This window comes from Otolemur garnettii, unplaced genomic scaffold (genome assembly GCF_000181295.1).
Source record: "Otolemur garnettii isolate 467f Iridium unplaced genomic scaffold, OtoGar3 scaffold00023, whole genome shotgun sequence".
NCBI lineage: Eukaryota > Metazoa > Chordata > Mammalia > Primates > Galagidae > Otolemur > Otolemur garnettii.
The window spans coordinates 22,053,207-22,069,013 of record NW_003852418.1 but is presented as its reverse complement, the minus strand read 5'-3'; the positions used below and the strand labels follow the sequence as shown (position 1 = coordinate 22,069,013).

Here is a 15,807-nt window from a genome sequence, read left to right as displayed (position 1 = left end):
CTGCTGCCCTCAGACCCAGAGGAAGCCAAGGGCACAGGGCCCCCACACATCAGCCACCGAGGGGCTGTAGGCCCTCCCATGGATGAAGAACCTACAGCCTGGCTAAGCCTATCCTGTTCTGCATGGGCTGAACTGGTACACGCACTATGGGTGGTATATCCAGCGAGGGTGCAGGGTTCGTGCCACATGCAGCAGCACTATCAAGAGTCTTGGCTATAGCACCACCACATGGTGGGAACCAATCCACAGGACCACACTGGCCACATCCACCCAGCTGCCAGTGTGAGGCAGCTCATACAGTCCAGTAGGCTAATGCCCAGTGGGCTCTGGGTCAGTCAGTGAGACGAAGACAATGCGGCATGAGAGGGACAGAGCTGCAGGCATGGTGGCTACACACCACTCGGGCTGCATGTGACCGTGGGCTGGACACTCCACAGGCCCAGCAAACACTGAGAGGCATCCCTGCTCGGGTGGGCTCCTCAGCGATAAGGATGCTCCATGTTCCTACACTCTGGGAGCAAAGCCTCCCTCATACCTGTTCACCCCTGTGGGGCCCCCACATCAGGATGAGGAGGCCATAGCTAAACTCCTTGCCCAGCCACACTTTACTCTTGATCCCTCTAGGGCACCCAGGACCCAAGTTCATGGCTAAGAAGGGCCCAGTATCAGTATGGCCACTTAAGCAGTCTGTCCCGTGAGACAGGACTGGGCAGGGCCAATGCAGGAGGCCACTGAGGCCCAGAAGACGAGTTTCCCACAGTGCCACCTGGTGCTGCTTTCGGTATTCCCATTTTTAAAACTCCAGGCATGTCTTCAAAAAGAAAAAAAAAACTACAGAAAAACCTTTAACGGTGAAAAACATTTCAAAGGAACGACTCTTGTCGCTGACAGCATTGCACGTGAAGTGGTCCCAGCCCCCGAGGATGTTTCTCAGTGACCAGCCAAGGGATGGCCATGGGGCCCTGCATCCACACCCCCAACCCCTGGTGGCAGATGGCACCCGGCAGACAGAACCAGGCTACTCAGAAACCCCCAGGGGGCATGAAGTGGGCAGGCATCCCCACATGGCCTTGGAGAGTGAGCTGCCCCCCATGGGGGACAGCCGGCACCAATCACTGTTTCCCAGGGCCTTGCCCCTAATGCCACCTGTAAGCCACGGTGGCTGTTTCTTGGGTCACACAGGAGAAGGAAGGGAGGGCAGAGCGCAACACAGCCATCAAGGGCCTGGCCTGCTGTGCTGGGGCCCTACCAGTTCTGGTTGTCCCAGCCCTCATCAGTAGGCGCTGCCTTTTTGGTGGCCTTAGACCTGCCCTCCCCACCAGCACCCTCCCAGCCCTCCCAGCCATCGCTGTTGCTGTTCCTGTGGTTGGAGGCTGAGCCCCACACTTCCCAGCTGTCCGAGCTCCTCCTCTCCGTGGAGGTATCCGCACAGGTCCAGCTGTCACTGCTTGGGGACTTGCGGGCCTTGGGGGGCTCAGCGCTTCCAAAGGTCTCCCAGAAACTCTGGTCTATGGTGCTGCCCTGCGAGTTGTCCCCACCGCTGCTCTGGTAACCGTGGCCCTCTGTGGGTCTTTAAAAAAGGGGGGGAAACTGAGCAGCTGCTACAAAACCACAAGTTCACACCACAGACCCCCCCTTCCCCCCCCTCGGGCTGCAGTGTGGGCCCAGTGAACTGAGACCCAGGCCTGAGCCTGGCCCATCACTCAGAATCCTGTGCCCCTTGCAGCTCCACCGGGACCTCCATGCTTGGAGAGTGATACCAGACCCCCTCACAGGACTCACAGCAGTCCCAACAGGTAGGGCTGCCAGAGCCTAAGTACCCACCAATCACCCACACTGGAGAACAATTGGAAAGAAAAATTCTTAACTGTTGTCAAAATCAACAACACCAAGGGGCCTGGTGGCCTGGTGCCAGGGATAGAGGCTAAGGACAGGTGGGACCCGCCTGGCTCAGTGGTAGCACTCTGCCTACACACGGTAAGGGTAGATGCGCTTCTGCCCATGGCAGAGACTATGCCCCAACCCCAGAAGCTGAGCATCAGCACCTACGGGCGGCCTGAGTGCCCACAGCCTAGCCGGGCCCCACCCCATTAGCTCCTCTGTGGCTCCCCCACAGGGGTCATCGGATGAGGAAGCCAGATACACCTCCCTCCAGGCAGACATGCCCAGCGCGCAAGCTGGGAGGCAGTGGAAATGCAGAGCAGGGCACACACGCCTCCAGGCACCCCCCCCCAAGGGGGTGAGACTCTCTTCCACCTAGCTTGGGTGGTGGTGGCTCCTAAGGGGTTCCTCAGAGCCTGTTGATGGGCCTCTCTGAAGCCCCTAGGCACCTGAGGCCTTTCTGCATCACAATCCCACCCCTCCCTAGCAGGGATGCCATTTGCCTTCTAATGCCCATGGGAGGATGGTGGGGCACAGGGCTGGGAGGGGATGTGGCTTACCTATCCAAGGGGTCCTCTGCTTTCCCAGAAAAAAAGGTGGTAACATCCCGCCATCCCTTACTGCTGACTCCCTGGACCTGGAAGATGGGAGGAGAGGCTAGCCATGTGCCACCACCCAAAAGCCTCTCCTGTGGAGAGGACCCGGTTTAAGATCTAGAAATAAGAGAAGCCTCACAGGCCTGGCACATGGTGCCCCACCACCCCACACACAGCGACACAGAAGCAGTCCAGAGGCAAGTGTGGGATGGTGCAGCCAGGAAGCCTTGCACACAGAGCAGTGGCCTTCAAGAGCTCACACCCACACACAGGAGAGGCAAGGAGGCCCTGTGGGCACAGCCTGCTTTTCACACAGTAGGTGGATGGTCCCTTGGGCTTCCTCCTGCCCACACAACACCTCATGCTAGAAAAGAACCAAACATGCCCACAACAGCCCCTGCAGTAGCAACGGGGTACCCCAGCTCTCAACAGTCTTGGCACTTACCAAGAAAAAGGCCAGAGCAGCAAGACAAGGGCAGAGGGAGAAACAGCAGTTAGTGGGTGACCAGCCCCCCCACCCTGGTTCAAGCTGTTTCCATATTCCTCAGGCCTCTGGGCCACTGGGCAACACTCCTGGCCCCAGAGGATACCCCTGCTCTCAGCAGGCACCTGGCCATGGAATGTGGAGACTGGCTTGCTTGCCCACATGGCCAGTGAGGCCTGCTCTACCTTGGATGCCAACTGAGAGACCCCACTGGACACATCATCAAAAATCTTTCCCTCCTTCACCTGTGCAGATGAAAACAGCAACATTAGTCGGGCAGAAGAGCCTGATTAAAGCTTCAGAGGAAAAGAGGGAAACATTGGTGTGAGATCATCTGAAACCACCATGAGGGCACGTACGCACCTGCCATTTAAGTCTCAAAACACTCCACAGTAGGCCGGGTGCAGTCCCAGTGCTCTGGGAGGTTGAGATGGGTGGTTGCTTGAGCTCAAAGAGTTTGAGACCAGTATGAGCAAAAGCAAGACCCCATCTCTAAAAATTAGCTGGGTGTTGTGGTGGGCAACTATAGTCCCAGCTAGTCAGGAGGCTGAGGCAGGAAGATCACTTGAACCCAAGAGTATGAGGTTGCTGTAAGCTAGGCTGAGGTCACGGCACTCTAGCCAGGGCAGCAGAGTAAGACTCTTATCTCAAAAAAGAAAAAAAAGGTCAAATAAAAAGCTCTGCAAGGTAGCGCCTGTGGCTCAGTGCGTAGGGCACTGGCCCTATATACCAAGGGTGGTGGGTTCAAACCCGGCCCTGGCCAAACTGCAACAAAAAAATAGCTGGGCACTGTGGTGGGTGCCTGTAGTCCCAGCTACTGGGGAGGCTGAGGCAAGAGAATCGCCAAAGCCCAGGAGTTGGAGGTTGCTGTGAGCTGTGTGATGCCACGGCACTCTACTGAGGGCGATAAAGTAAGTCTCTACCAAAAAAAAAAAAAAAGGCTCTGCAGTATCTATCCTGGAAATAATTTCCATATCATGAGACCATGCCAATCTAAGGTCTGCTGGCCACTGGGAACCAAGGACAGCTTGTTAAGGAAGGAACAGAGCCAGTGCCTCCTTAGGTCACTCCCTGAACTGGCATGTTGTGGTGAGAAGAGGGCAGAGTGAGTGGGGCTGACAGCTCCCAGGCTGGTCTCCGCTGACATCCCTGTACCCCCCACAGCCTTCTGGCTGGGCTGGCACTGTTCCATGGCTTCCCGCCCAGGGCAGCCAAGTGGGACAGAGGAGTGGGCACACAGGCAGGACGAATCTAGAACCAGACAGTCTGAGCTGCTGGACAGATATCCCCTCGGCCCCTGCACACACCCAAACACCCACTTTCCCTGGAGGTGAAAGGTCCAGGACATAGCAGTATGCACACCCCTTGTGGTTGCCCCATTACCTTCTCCTGGGCAGGCTTGAGGACGCTCTCATTCAGGCTGTGGCCCAGCTCTGAAGCCTGTGGGGAGGACGAGACATGAGCCCTATGAAGCTCCATGTTGGGCTTGCAACCCATGAAGGACACTTCGAGCACTGCCAACACAAGGGAAGGCAGCAAGCACCACACTGGACGCAGGGTTATGGGTCACAGAACTCGCTGACGCACACGCAGCTGCCACCAGAGAAGTCTGAGGCCCAGCCTCTGCCATGCACTCTCACAGGCTGGGCACATGGGATGCAGGGCTTGGCTAGTGGCATCCACCAGCTCCATAAGGACCAAAGTCCTTGGGGTTATGGCTGTGTAGGAGCCTAGGGATGTGGCCTGAGGAAGGCGCCTCTTTCCCGCAAGGCCAGGACAAGCACAGACAAAAGACCTCACTGGGAAGAATTCCCATAACAGACGGAAGATCTCCCCGCATTGGGCCAAAATTCCTTTGGACTCAGTCTGAGGTAAAGCATGGAATGAAAATCCCCCCAGCAGCCCCATGTCCCAGCCCAGCCCCCCACCCCCGATCTTTGAGGAGCTACGGCCTGAGATGGGCAGGGGGAGGGTCTGTGCGCAAGTGAGGGGTAAAGAAGCCACAGTGGGAGGCACGCAGCCAAGCGCATGCTGAGCGGATGTGGTGAGCACGCAGAGACACGCGTTACCGGCTCTGGCTGCTGTCTGTGACCCCAAAACTTTACCGCAACAGCATGGAGGCAGGAGAGAGAGCAAGGTGGGAAAGCAGCATTAGCGATAACCATGGGCAGCTCCAAACGCACCCAAGAGTGGGGGTGTCATTGACGGCGGCTCTGGAGCTGCTTCCTGCCTGGGCCTGACTGCACTGCTGCTCCAAACCCACCCACTCCAGAATCCGCAAGTGAATGCTGCTCGTGAGCCTGGACCAAGGCTCTGAAACAAAGCCAGCCGGCATCCCTACACCTGGATACCAGTAGTGGGCAAGGGGAGGACCCTCCCAGGGAAAGTGGGCATATCCCAGAGAGCTGCCCACAGTCCTTCCCAAGCACTTCTAACCCTGAGCCAGGCAGAGGGGGTTCCAACCACCACACAGGGTGTGGGGGGCTACTGACCAAGCACTGAATGAAGAAAGAAAGGCCAAGGCTTGAGATGATGCTGCTGCTCACCAAGGAGGATGCCCCACCAGGACAGGGCACAGACCACCCCACTGGGCCACAGGGTGCAAACCTGCTGGGCCACAGGGCTTGGCACAGGCAGCTCTGGCAACACATTATCCGGCTGAATGGCTACAGCACAGCCCACAGACCACAAGCCAGGTGGTCCTGCACCCAGAGGGCCCACTACAGGGCAGCCTTGCAACTGTGCCCACTACCCAGGACAGAGCTGAGCTGGTCCTGCAGGCCCTGAGGACATAGCTGCTCACTCCCCACCAGGCTGCATATACCCACACACCACGTGAGGACATGGGCCCAGGACATCCCTCCCTTCCAGGATGGGCCCAGGCAGATCCTGTGTTACCTTTTGACTTGCTTGGGATCCGAATTTTGTGGCCTAAAACAAGAAGCAGAGACAGAGCCCTTTAACCCCTGTCTACACTCACCACAAGGCTATACCCTGTGGAACCCAGGCTCAGCCCCAGGCCTATCTACTCCAAGCTGCCAGCGCCACCCAGCACAGCTCCAAGATGCTCAGAAGACCTGCAGATGATAGCACAAGCACTGGCCCAGGGCAGGACTGCAGTCAGGGCACACCTGTGCTGTGTCAGGGAAGGGGCCACAGTGAGGTTGACACCGTCCTCCAAAATATGGCAACAGGAGCAGGGCCCTGCACCCCAGTCACCTTCATACTCCAGAAAAGAGCAGGAAGCCTGGCCAGGGACACCCTAGCTGGAAGGCACCTGGACCACCCTGGCTGCAGTCTCCCACAGAGGCAAGGAAATGGAGGCCTTGGTAGGAATCAGCATTAGCAAAGTCCCAGTGCTACAAGAGCCAGTACCCTGGCCACTCGGTCTGCGGCCCTCCCTGGCTCAGCAAAGACTTGGTCCCCTCACGGGACAGAGGGGCAGGATGCCCTGAGCTCTGCTCTGGGCTCTCCTCCCTCCTGGATACTGCCACCCCTCACCATGGCCACAGGCCCTGGGTCTCAGGCCTGTTGCTCACTGCCTATGTTTACCAGGTCACTATCTTATACACCACTGCTGTCCTGGCTAAATCCCCAATCCTCCCATCAGGCCAACAGGCAGCCAAGGGTGAGACTGAAAACCCAGCTATCAGAATTCCACCCTGACAACCCAGAAGCAGAAGCTTAAGTGGCACAAGGTGTCCACAACCTGCTTCACTGGGCCAGGGCAGGGGCTACAGATGCACTGGGTCACGTCTGCCCCTGTAAAAGAGGGTAAGGACGCTTCTGATACGAAGAGAACACCTCCTGCCACAGCCACAATGGCCATGGCAGAGCTGCCAAGGCCTGAGCACCCCTAGCAGGGCGGTGAGGTCCCTGCCCAGGAGGGCTGGACCCCTCAAACCCCACAGCATCTCATATCCCCACACTGGGCCTGGTTACTTACACCCTCCTTCGCGGCCGAGGCGAACCTGCTGGCTCCAGTGGTGAAACTGCTCCAGCCCTGAGGGAGGCAAGACAACAGCCCTGTCAAGGCTCTAGGGTGCCCAGCCTAGTGCAGGGTCAGCACCCACCACTCTGACTGCTCAAGCAGGGGTGGGCCCAAGAGGAAGACTCCATAGATGGATCTGCCATTCCTGCCTCCGACACAGAAATGAGACTTGTCTCTCAGGGAGCACACCCAGGTAGCAGAGCATGTGCCCACAAGGGATGGACACAGGCAGCCAAGCCCGAGTGCAGGGCGGGCAGCCAGGTCCTAGTGCTGGGCCACAGGAAGCCAAGCCCAAGTGCAGGTTGGACAGCCAGGTCCCAGCGCTGCCCCCTCCTGTCTTCCCACAGAGGAACCAAGGGATGGCCAGTGGGTGGGTCACTGCTGCCACCAGGGACTAAGTTCTCGGCTGTTTTCTCATAAGTCTCCCTACTGACTTAAAGCTACTTAGACATACAAATGCCCCATTTTAGTCATCACTTACCCTTTCCCTCTTAAAAGAAACGAGGTGGAACCCTACACTTTATGAGGAAACCAAACTCAGCTGTCTTCAGAGGACAGAGACATAGAACAAAGCCTACATGACTGGCTACAGTCTTCCCTAAAGACCCAGCAGTGACTATGAGAGGACCTGACCACGGCTGCCACGTCCCTGCCAGGTACCCTCAGTACACTAGAGCCCCTGAGGTCCCCATGGAGCTCTCAGAGGCACAGAGACCTCTGTTAGGTACTTTCTGAATAAAAAGTTCATTCATTTTTGGAATACATGTACATGGTTCAACAAGGCAGTGTTCAGCAGTCTCCCACCTGTGCTATCAGCCCACCCCTGCGGCAACTGCTCTGATCCTTAACCATGTCTGTGGCCCTTTGCCCCACACCTTCACCTGCGCTCACAGTGTGAAAACAGACCCCTTCGTTTCCACTCTCTGCTGCACGCACCTGTTTCACTGGACATGGCCTGGGACGGCTGCCCAGTTAACCAGCCCTCACCAGCTGGGCCTGCGGGCTGTTTCCAATTATTGGCATTGTAGCCAATAATACTGCAATGTACAAAAATCATTTTTAAAAAACAGTAAGAATATCCTCAGAAAATAAAAGTTTGGCAAAATTTATTTCCTTAACTAGAGGAGTGCCAGGCAGCCAGGGTCACAGCTGAACATCTGCCCTGGCACCCTCAAAGGGCGGCCTAGAGGTGTGTGTGTGTGTGTGTGGGGGGGTTCCAAGCACCACCAGCCAAATAAGGCAGCAGTGCCTGGGTGGCTCTGCTGCAGGGCCCCATGTGCAGTACTCTCCCCAAAGAGAGAAGAGGAATGTGGTCTCCACAGGAGACCACGTGTGCTTTAGGGAAATGTATCTTGTTAGACTCAAAGTAAGAAGTGGCTGAACACATTTCAGACTGTAAATAAAACAAATCAGTTTTAGAAAAAAAGTTTCACTGAAAGTGAGGGAGGGGGCCTTGAGCCAGAACTAACCAAAACGTGAGTGTCTTATGACTGCCCAGGACTGCCCTCTTGGAGTCCATCCTGTCTGTGGCTCTGGGTAGCCCCTCATGCCAGGTCTACCCATGGGGGACACCCTCCACAGAACCCAGTGTCCTCACCGAGTAAAGGGAGGACATGGCGTTGTTGAGGAAGTCGTCATCTCTCTTCGGAGGTGGTGGTGTGTTCCCAAACCCCACATAGCGATTCTCCTGGGCCCTAAAAGCAAAGCACCAATAGGGAGCAGCAGCTGGCATGGACCTTGCCACTCCTACGAGCACTGAGACAGAGGCATGACCCAGCCTCTGGAGGACACACCAACTCCACCACAAACAGGACACACTTGTGCACCCATGATGGTGTGAGCCTCCAGCTCTGCCACAGCACATGGACTCCTGCTCTCTCTGCTGGTTTAAAAAGACCCCCCACCACATCACCAGAAGATCCCTAGCAAGGCCCCAGACCCAATAACTGGAGTTACTAGAAGATCAAAATATAGTAGAACCTCTGTAAATGACCACTCAAAGAACTGCAACAAACTGTTCAACACACAGAGGTGGCTGACATAAGGAACCAGACCTGCTATACTCACATGTACACATGAGCATGTCTGGTCTATGGAAATTAAATCAACTTAAGGAGGTCACTGTAGAGAGATGGTCAGTTATAGAAGTTCTACTATAGACAGCTAATCTGACAGTTTCAGAGATAAAAATTCATTTTCAAGTTAGGCAGATTCCAGAAAGAAAATGTGGTATTTTTTAAGTATTGAGTTTTCTCTACACTTAAGACCCCCTGTTCACACCTGGGCTCACCACAGCTGGGCCCCACACAGTACACGTACTGTGTACCTGTGACAGGAGCAGCACATTCCGCCCACCCAGAAGATAGGCCTGATCCCCCACACTAAGCCCTGGGAGGGCTGGGGGACCTCACCCCTGGTAGGAGCCAAGGTCGTCATTCAGCCAGTCTTCAAAGGCCTTGTCAGAGGAGGCAGTCACAGTCTGTGGCTGACCAGGGGCCCTGAAACCAAAGCCAAAGGCTGGTGAGGCCACCGCTCAGTGGAGAGTAAGGCAAGTACTGGGCAGCACCACAGTGGCACTGCCACCCCCAGTGGAACCCTGTGGCCCATATGGGAGGTGCCTCCATACCAAGGAGAGCACCTCGGCCAGGCCAGGCTCTAGCTCCGTGCAAAAGCACTGCAGTTGCTGAGATCCCAGCAACATTCATCCCTAGACACCAGAAAGGGCCTAGACAGAGGGGGCTGTAGCTGCCTTATGGGCAGGGAGGCAGCTGGGAGGGCCCGGCCGAGGCACAAGCAGAGCAAGAACCAGGAGCACCTGGACATGGAACTAGCAGTAGTGAGAGCAGGGCCACAGGGGACAGGGCAGGGTGCTGGGCATCCACTTGCTCACCAGCCTCCCCAGGGAAACTCCCTGCAGTGGGGGCACCATGAGGCCATGGTTCACACAGGTGTGATGCACCATGCATACACCTGCAGGAGAAGCTGTGTAGGGCTGACCCCTGCGGAGTAGGAGGTACTGCTTCAGACACATCTTTACTGGTTGAATCTTTTACAAAAAACTTATAATGTTTCAGCAATTTTAAAAAGCTATTTTCCCCACTGTCTCACAATTTGTGCTGTTAGTATGACAGTACAGAAATCGAGGCTTCCGTGGGAACCCTAACCTATAGCTAAGATCAGGGCCTGATGGGGGCAGAGCTGCGGCTAACTTGCAGGCAGAGAGGCAGCTACCGGTGGGCAGTAGATGGCAGTGTCCTAGGTTGAGGTGGGGTCCAGTTCTGGGCAGGTGAGGATTCCAGAGACCACTCTCTGCCTTCAGCCAGGGTGGCCACCTGACAAAGGGACACAGTAGTTGGCACGGCACTGCCTGGAGCTGCCTGCAGCTGCCTACAGCATGCCCAGCCATGGCCCACCCAGTCACCACTACTAGCAGCCTCCTCTCAGGCTTCAGTGGCTAGTCTCAGACATGACAGGTGTGAATGGCAATGGATGAGCCCCTGATCAATGCTCTCCACTTTCAAACATGCAGGGACCCACTTATTTGGCCTCCATTCTCAGAAGTATTGTAGCCCTTGTGGACTGGCCCCCCAGAAGCTCAGAGACCCCCTCACCCTAGTTAACTACAGGATACTCATTTCCCTCTGGGTATAAGGAGCTGCCCTGCGCCAGGTAAGGGCCAGGGTTCCTGTATGCCCCTGACCACTCCAGACAGGTGTGTCAGGACAATGGGGTATTCCAAATCCCCAAACCATTGAGTACTGGTGGGGACAGCATGGGGGGTGGAGCAGGGCCTGCTGTCACCTTGTCCCTGAAGAGGGCTGCAGCTCTGCTGTTGTACTTCTCCTGCAAGGACCAGCAGGGGTCATAGTCCTCCTGGGCCTCTAGGAAGGCCCGAAACTTGGCATTTCCACCAGCCTTCATCTTCTCCAGCTCAATGTCCTTCCACTTGTCCATAGTGACAGAGCGCACAAAGCTAGAAATCAGAGGACAGACCTAACCACCAAGTCCTGGGACATCCAGGATCCTCGGAGCTGGGCTGTGCTACAGTACCCACTGGCATGGACCAGGACACACCAGACACAGGATCTCCACAGGGCCTGGGCAGCAGACACTGACCTGAGGTGTACCCCGAGCCCGCGGTGTTTCCCGGAGCACTCCAGGCAGATCCAGATGCCGTAGGTCACACTGACCCACTGAGGATTGAATGCACCACACTCAAAACATACCTGCAAAGGGCCACAAATGATTCAACAGGTGGCTCAGGAAAGAGAGCCCAGGACCCCAAGGATCCAACAGGTGACCCCAAGACAGGACAGGTAGCCGACCCAGACCCCGGATTAGAGCAAATAAGCCAACAGGGTTTCTTTGGGGTAGCTGGGGCAAGGGCCAGGATGCAGCATGAAGGGAAAGAGCCTCTCAGGTGATGAAATGTTCAGACGGAAGAGTAGGTGGATATGCCCCTGAGGAATGTGGCAGGAGCTCTGCCCCAACAGCCACCACTGACAAGTACCAGGAGTGGCCTCCTCCTCTGCAGCAGACTGCTCACTCACAGCCCGGCCAGCATAGCCATGCACTCCGAGCTGTGCAAACACTGGCTGTTCCAAGGAGGGGCATATAACATAGCCTGCAAGCTACTTCCCAAGAGGTCAGTGAGCTCGGACCGAAGCCCTGGTGGGAAGCAGATACTCACATTGTTCTCCTCTTGTACCCGGACTTCTTTAAGTACCTTCCTGGTTCTTGGGCTGGCCATGATGCTGCAAAAAAGAAAGACAAACCTTAAACGTACAACAGGTTATGAGAAATAAATTGCTGAGCTGCTTGGGAGAAGCTACAGAGTAAAGATGCTGCCTACTATCGGGGGCAACAGGGACACCTCCTGAAAGGAGCTGCACTCCACACACAGTGGACACTTCCAGGCAATGACCACTGTGATAATTAGGAATGCCATGTAATTATTGGGGTCCCCTGGCTTGGTACCTGTAGCTCAGCAGCTAGGGCACCACCTACATACACCAGAGCTGGCAGGTTTGAATCCAGCCCAGGTCTGACAAACAATAATGACAATTTCAACCAAAAAACCAGCCAGGTGTTGTGGCGGGCACCTGTAGTCCAGCAATTTGGGAGGCTGAGGCAAGAGAATGGCTTAAGGCCAAGAGTTTAAGGTTGCTGTGAGCTGTGATGCCACAGCACCCTACTGAGGGTAACATAGTGAGACTGTGTTAAAAAAAACTGTTGGGGTCCCCTTTGCTCAAGCATTACGTGCCACCACAGAGTGGTTTACAAGTTTTGTCTTTACTGATAAAATCCACAACAAGTGCAGTTGGTCTTCCCAAAGCACACAAACCTTCCACCTACAAGGAGACACACCAGACTAGGGCTGGTCACTCTCGAGGACTCCGCACCCTAGCATCAGGTCACCTGCCCACATGGTGTAGGGTGGGAAGAAACAACTCCTGCCTGCTATGTGCGCAGATCCAGCCTACTGGGGCACCTGTGGGTGGCTCACTGGTGGGCTACCCTGAGATATGGAGGTCAGGGGTCCTCAAACTTTTTAAACGGGAGGCAAGTTCACTGTCCCTCAGACCTTTGGAGGGCCGGACTGCAGGCCCTGGGATGAGTCGGCTGCTAAGCAGGACAGGCAGCAGCGTCAAAAACACCCGGCGGGCCAGATAAATCGCGGGCCATAGTTTGAGGACACCTGCACTAGATGGTGTGGGCAAACAGGATAAGGACTGTGTCCTACAGGCCATCAGGCCCACCACGATGATTCACGGGGATGGGGTGGTGGTGGCGGCAATGAGGCTCTGGGATTCCTCACAGATCTTCTGACTCTAGCAGAGCTCAGCTTCAGCTGACAGCCCACAAAACCCACAGCAAGGAAAGCCAGTAGGATAAAGAGTCAAAATTGGGAAAGAGAGTGCTGCCAACCCCAGTGTCAGGTGTGAATGATGCACACAGTGGCGTTTGTGGCCATGGGAACTGGCAGACAGCCCACAGGCCCAGCACACACTGCCACTGAGCAGACTGGGTGCTGGCTCTCTGAAGCTCACCAATTGTCATGACAAATGGAGTGGTGGGTGGGCTGTCCTGCTACTCACACAGAAACACATGCTACGTGAAGAACACAGCACTGAGCGACAGGAAGCTGGACACGTGTACACTGCTGTCCCATCCAGGGTCAGACCCACCTCCTCCATGGCTGTGTTTAAGATGACTGCTTAGACCAGTTTAAGATGATGTAGGTGGAGCTTCATGCTGATGTGTGGCTTAAAAAAAAATCAGAAAACCCTCTGTGCCACACTTCATCTTCATCTTCCAAATGCAGAGAGAAAGTATTCATTGAGGGAGTCTGGGCTCTCCACACAACCAAACCTTTTGAATCTTAAAGCCCATGACCCTTAATCTTCACTAGTACCCATGTTCAAGCTATTGGGAGTTAGTAAATAAACACTTATTCTCTGTGTCATGCATTCCAGCACCCCAAAGCCACAGATCGTGAGGTGAACGCCTGAGAGTTCCTGCAGGAGTTGGCGTAGCATCACCCATTCAGCAGGAATACAGCCATCCACTGAGCCTCCACATTCACTAAAGCCAGGAAGGGGCAGAGAGCAACACTCTGGGTTTGAGTTCATAAAGCCCTCTGGACACATTCTTCTCACAGCCACACGGGGGGCCTGTGTGGAGCTGGTGCAGATGCAGGCTGTGAACAAACCAGGGCCTGTGCAGAGCAGGTGGTCCACCCACAGTCACGGCTGCCAAGCTGCACTAGACCATTCCATGCCTCCACTCTCAGCCCTGTTTCCACATCACTACCTTACTTCAGGGGCTTAAGACTTGGTCAAAAGACACATGCACACAAAGGTCAGAACTCTGATGAAAGTGCTCTGAATCTCTGTGTAAAATAAAGCAGAGAATATTCACAGAACCACTGGAGAGAGGAAATGTGTGAAAAGTGAATGACTTGGCATGGATTTTAAAGGAACTCCCCCATATGACCAATTTTGGATGTTCAAGAGCCCTAGTTCCCTGAAATACTAAGTTTAAAAACAAGAAAACACCTCCTAAATTTCAAAAGCATAAATAACATTTATCTTGAAAAATAATCCAAGAATTCTCAACACCCAACCAACATGATAAAAGCTTATATCCTTCTGTAAGCAGACACAACTTCAGTAAATGCTGACCCAAATGAGGACACTTTTTCTTAGTTCATTAAGCCATTTGTTAGACTACAAAATGTTAAGTCCTTAAGTCAGAACACATTCAACATGAGACATCAAAAGAGATTTAAAGACGTTGCTCAGTACTCAGGGCAGTAACACAGGTAACAAGTAGACAGACTGTCTCTGTCAGAAACGGTTCAAAGCACCAAGAATATCCATGTCTAAGAACAACAGCTCTTTCTCCTTCTAAAACATACACTATTTCTGAGCTTGGCACGGATATGGTCCCCAAAAGAGATGCCAAGACAAACCTAGAGGTGTGTTACTCAGACATCACTAAGAGCACCATTTTGCTGATATCGCTAACAGCGTGTCAGGAATATTCGGCCTGCAGAACTATTCCTCAGAGTTGGTGGTTTGTGATCAAGTTTTTAACAAAGCAGAAAGGATACACAGCTCTTCTAACCCACGTAAACTGAAAAAAAAATTGAAAAGCCCATTCCTGGTTTCCTTTTCTCCCTCCCCCAAGATGATCATCCACGTCAAAGGGTAAGCAGGAAAACAAAGCGAGCTGCGCTCTCCGATAGGGCTGGCCGCACTGCCTCCCGCGGGACAGAGCTGTCACTGCGCAGGGTGCGACCCGACGCGGCTTCAGAGGGGCCCGACTGGGCTCTGCATCCAGGTCCGAGGAGCTCGGGAATGGTGCCAAGACGCCCTAGTAGGGCCCAGCTCACCCTGTGGGGATGTTGGTAGGAACCCCGTAACAGATAAAGGTCTCCAGACCGGGGGGGGGGCGCGGAGGCAGCCGCGTAGGCAAGAATGGAGGCGCCCGGGGCGGGGACAGCCCTGCGGGGACGACGGGGAGGTTCCTCGACCATGGTCCCGAGGCCTAGAGCCGAGGACAGCTGGAGAGAGCAAGGTGGACTCAGGCAGACCCTGCGGGAGCAGCCCAGGCGGGGGCGGCTGCGGCGCGGAGGGCCGCGCCGGTCTGGAGGCGATGCCGCGTCTGCACTACCGAGCCGCGCGCTTACCTGGTGGGCGGGGCGGCAGGCCGGGCCGGGATCGGATCTGGTCGGGCCGGGGTCCGGTTGGGCCAGGGCCGGGCCGGGGTCACGCCGCGGAGCTGCACAGAGACTGCGCGCTGGTCGCCCACCGGCCGCCACCAGCTTCCGGCTACGTTGCACTTCGCAAGGCCTCACGGGAGCTGGCGGGGGCTGGCAGGGGCGGAACTTCCGCCTCGGCTTAGAGGCCGGAAGCAGCGCGGACGGCGGTTACCGTGGAGACGCGGCGGATCCGGTGTCCAGCGCTTCCGGCGCTGAGGTTGCGCAGTCGCGCCGCGGACGTCGCTTCTGGGAAGGATTGAGAGGGGAACTCGGATTTGTCTTTAATTTTGCTCTTCTGTGTGCCGGATGTGCTCCTCATTGGTCGATGTGACTTTAGAAATCGTGAAGAATAAGCATTTCATCGAGGAACTGCCCACATGCGGTAACAGGTGCAGTTCAGAGGTTTGGCGGGTGCCTGGGGGCCGAGCGTTTCTGCGGCTTGGTCTCTTGGTCCTGGACTCCCTGTGAAGACCGGGGTGGGGGGTGAACGTTCGCCTCTGAGCTGTCCAGCCGGCCTGGGTCTGGTGGCCCCGCAGAACCAGCAGGTTGGGCTGAGTCACAGGGAGAGCAAGGAGCTGGGTGCGGGAAC

General features: G+C 55.5%; 1 protein-coding gene across 1 annotated transcript; it reads right to left on the bottom strand.

Annotated features, from left to right (window-relative positions):
• Window positions 1-832: 832 nt before the first annotated feature.
• Window positions 833-15,287, bottom strand: ARFGAP1 (ADP ribosylation factor GTPase activating protein 1). The gene is made up of 13 exons (XM_003787768.3): window positions 15,147-15,287; window positions 11,643-11,706; window positions 11,069-11,178; window positions 10,754-10,925; window positions 10,184-10,284; window positions 9,364-9,450; window positions 8,550-8,646; window positions 6,908-6,964; window positions 5,860-5,892; window positions 4,345-4,401; window positions 3,147-3,206; window positions 2,442-2,518; window positions 833-1,570 (listed from the first exon to the last, which is right to left on the bottom strand). The coding sequence occupies exons 2-13, from the start codon at window positions 11,700-11,702 to the stop codon at window positions 1,246-1,248; spliced, it is 1,236 nt and encodes a 411-aa protein (XP_003787816.1). The 5' UTR covers window positions 11,703-11,706; window positions 15,147-15,287; the 3' UTR covers window positions 833-1,245.
• Between the last annotated feature and the right edge of the window lie 520 nt (window positions 15,288-15,807).

Excerpts from the sequence above, each read along its gene's own strand:
- ARFGAP1 (XM_003787768.3), bottom strand. The coding sequence starts at position 11,702 with ATGGCCAGCCCAAGAACCAGGAAGGTACTTAAAGAAGTCCGGGTACAA. Across the intron at positions 8,647-9,363 it reads GACCTTGGCTCCTACCAGGG|GGCCCAGGAGAATCGCTATG; the intron begins GTGAGGTCCCCC and ends CTTTGCTTTTAG. Across the intron at positions 6,965-8,549 it reads CCATGTCCTCCCTTTACTCG|GGCTGGAGCAGTTTCACCAC; the intron begins GTGAGGACACTG and ends TGCCTCCCTCAG.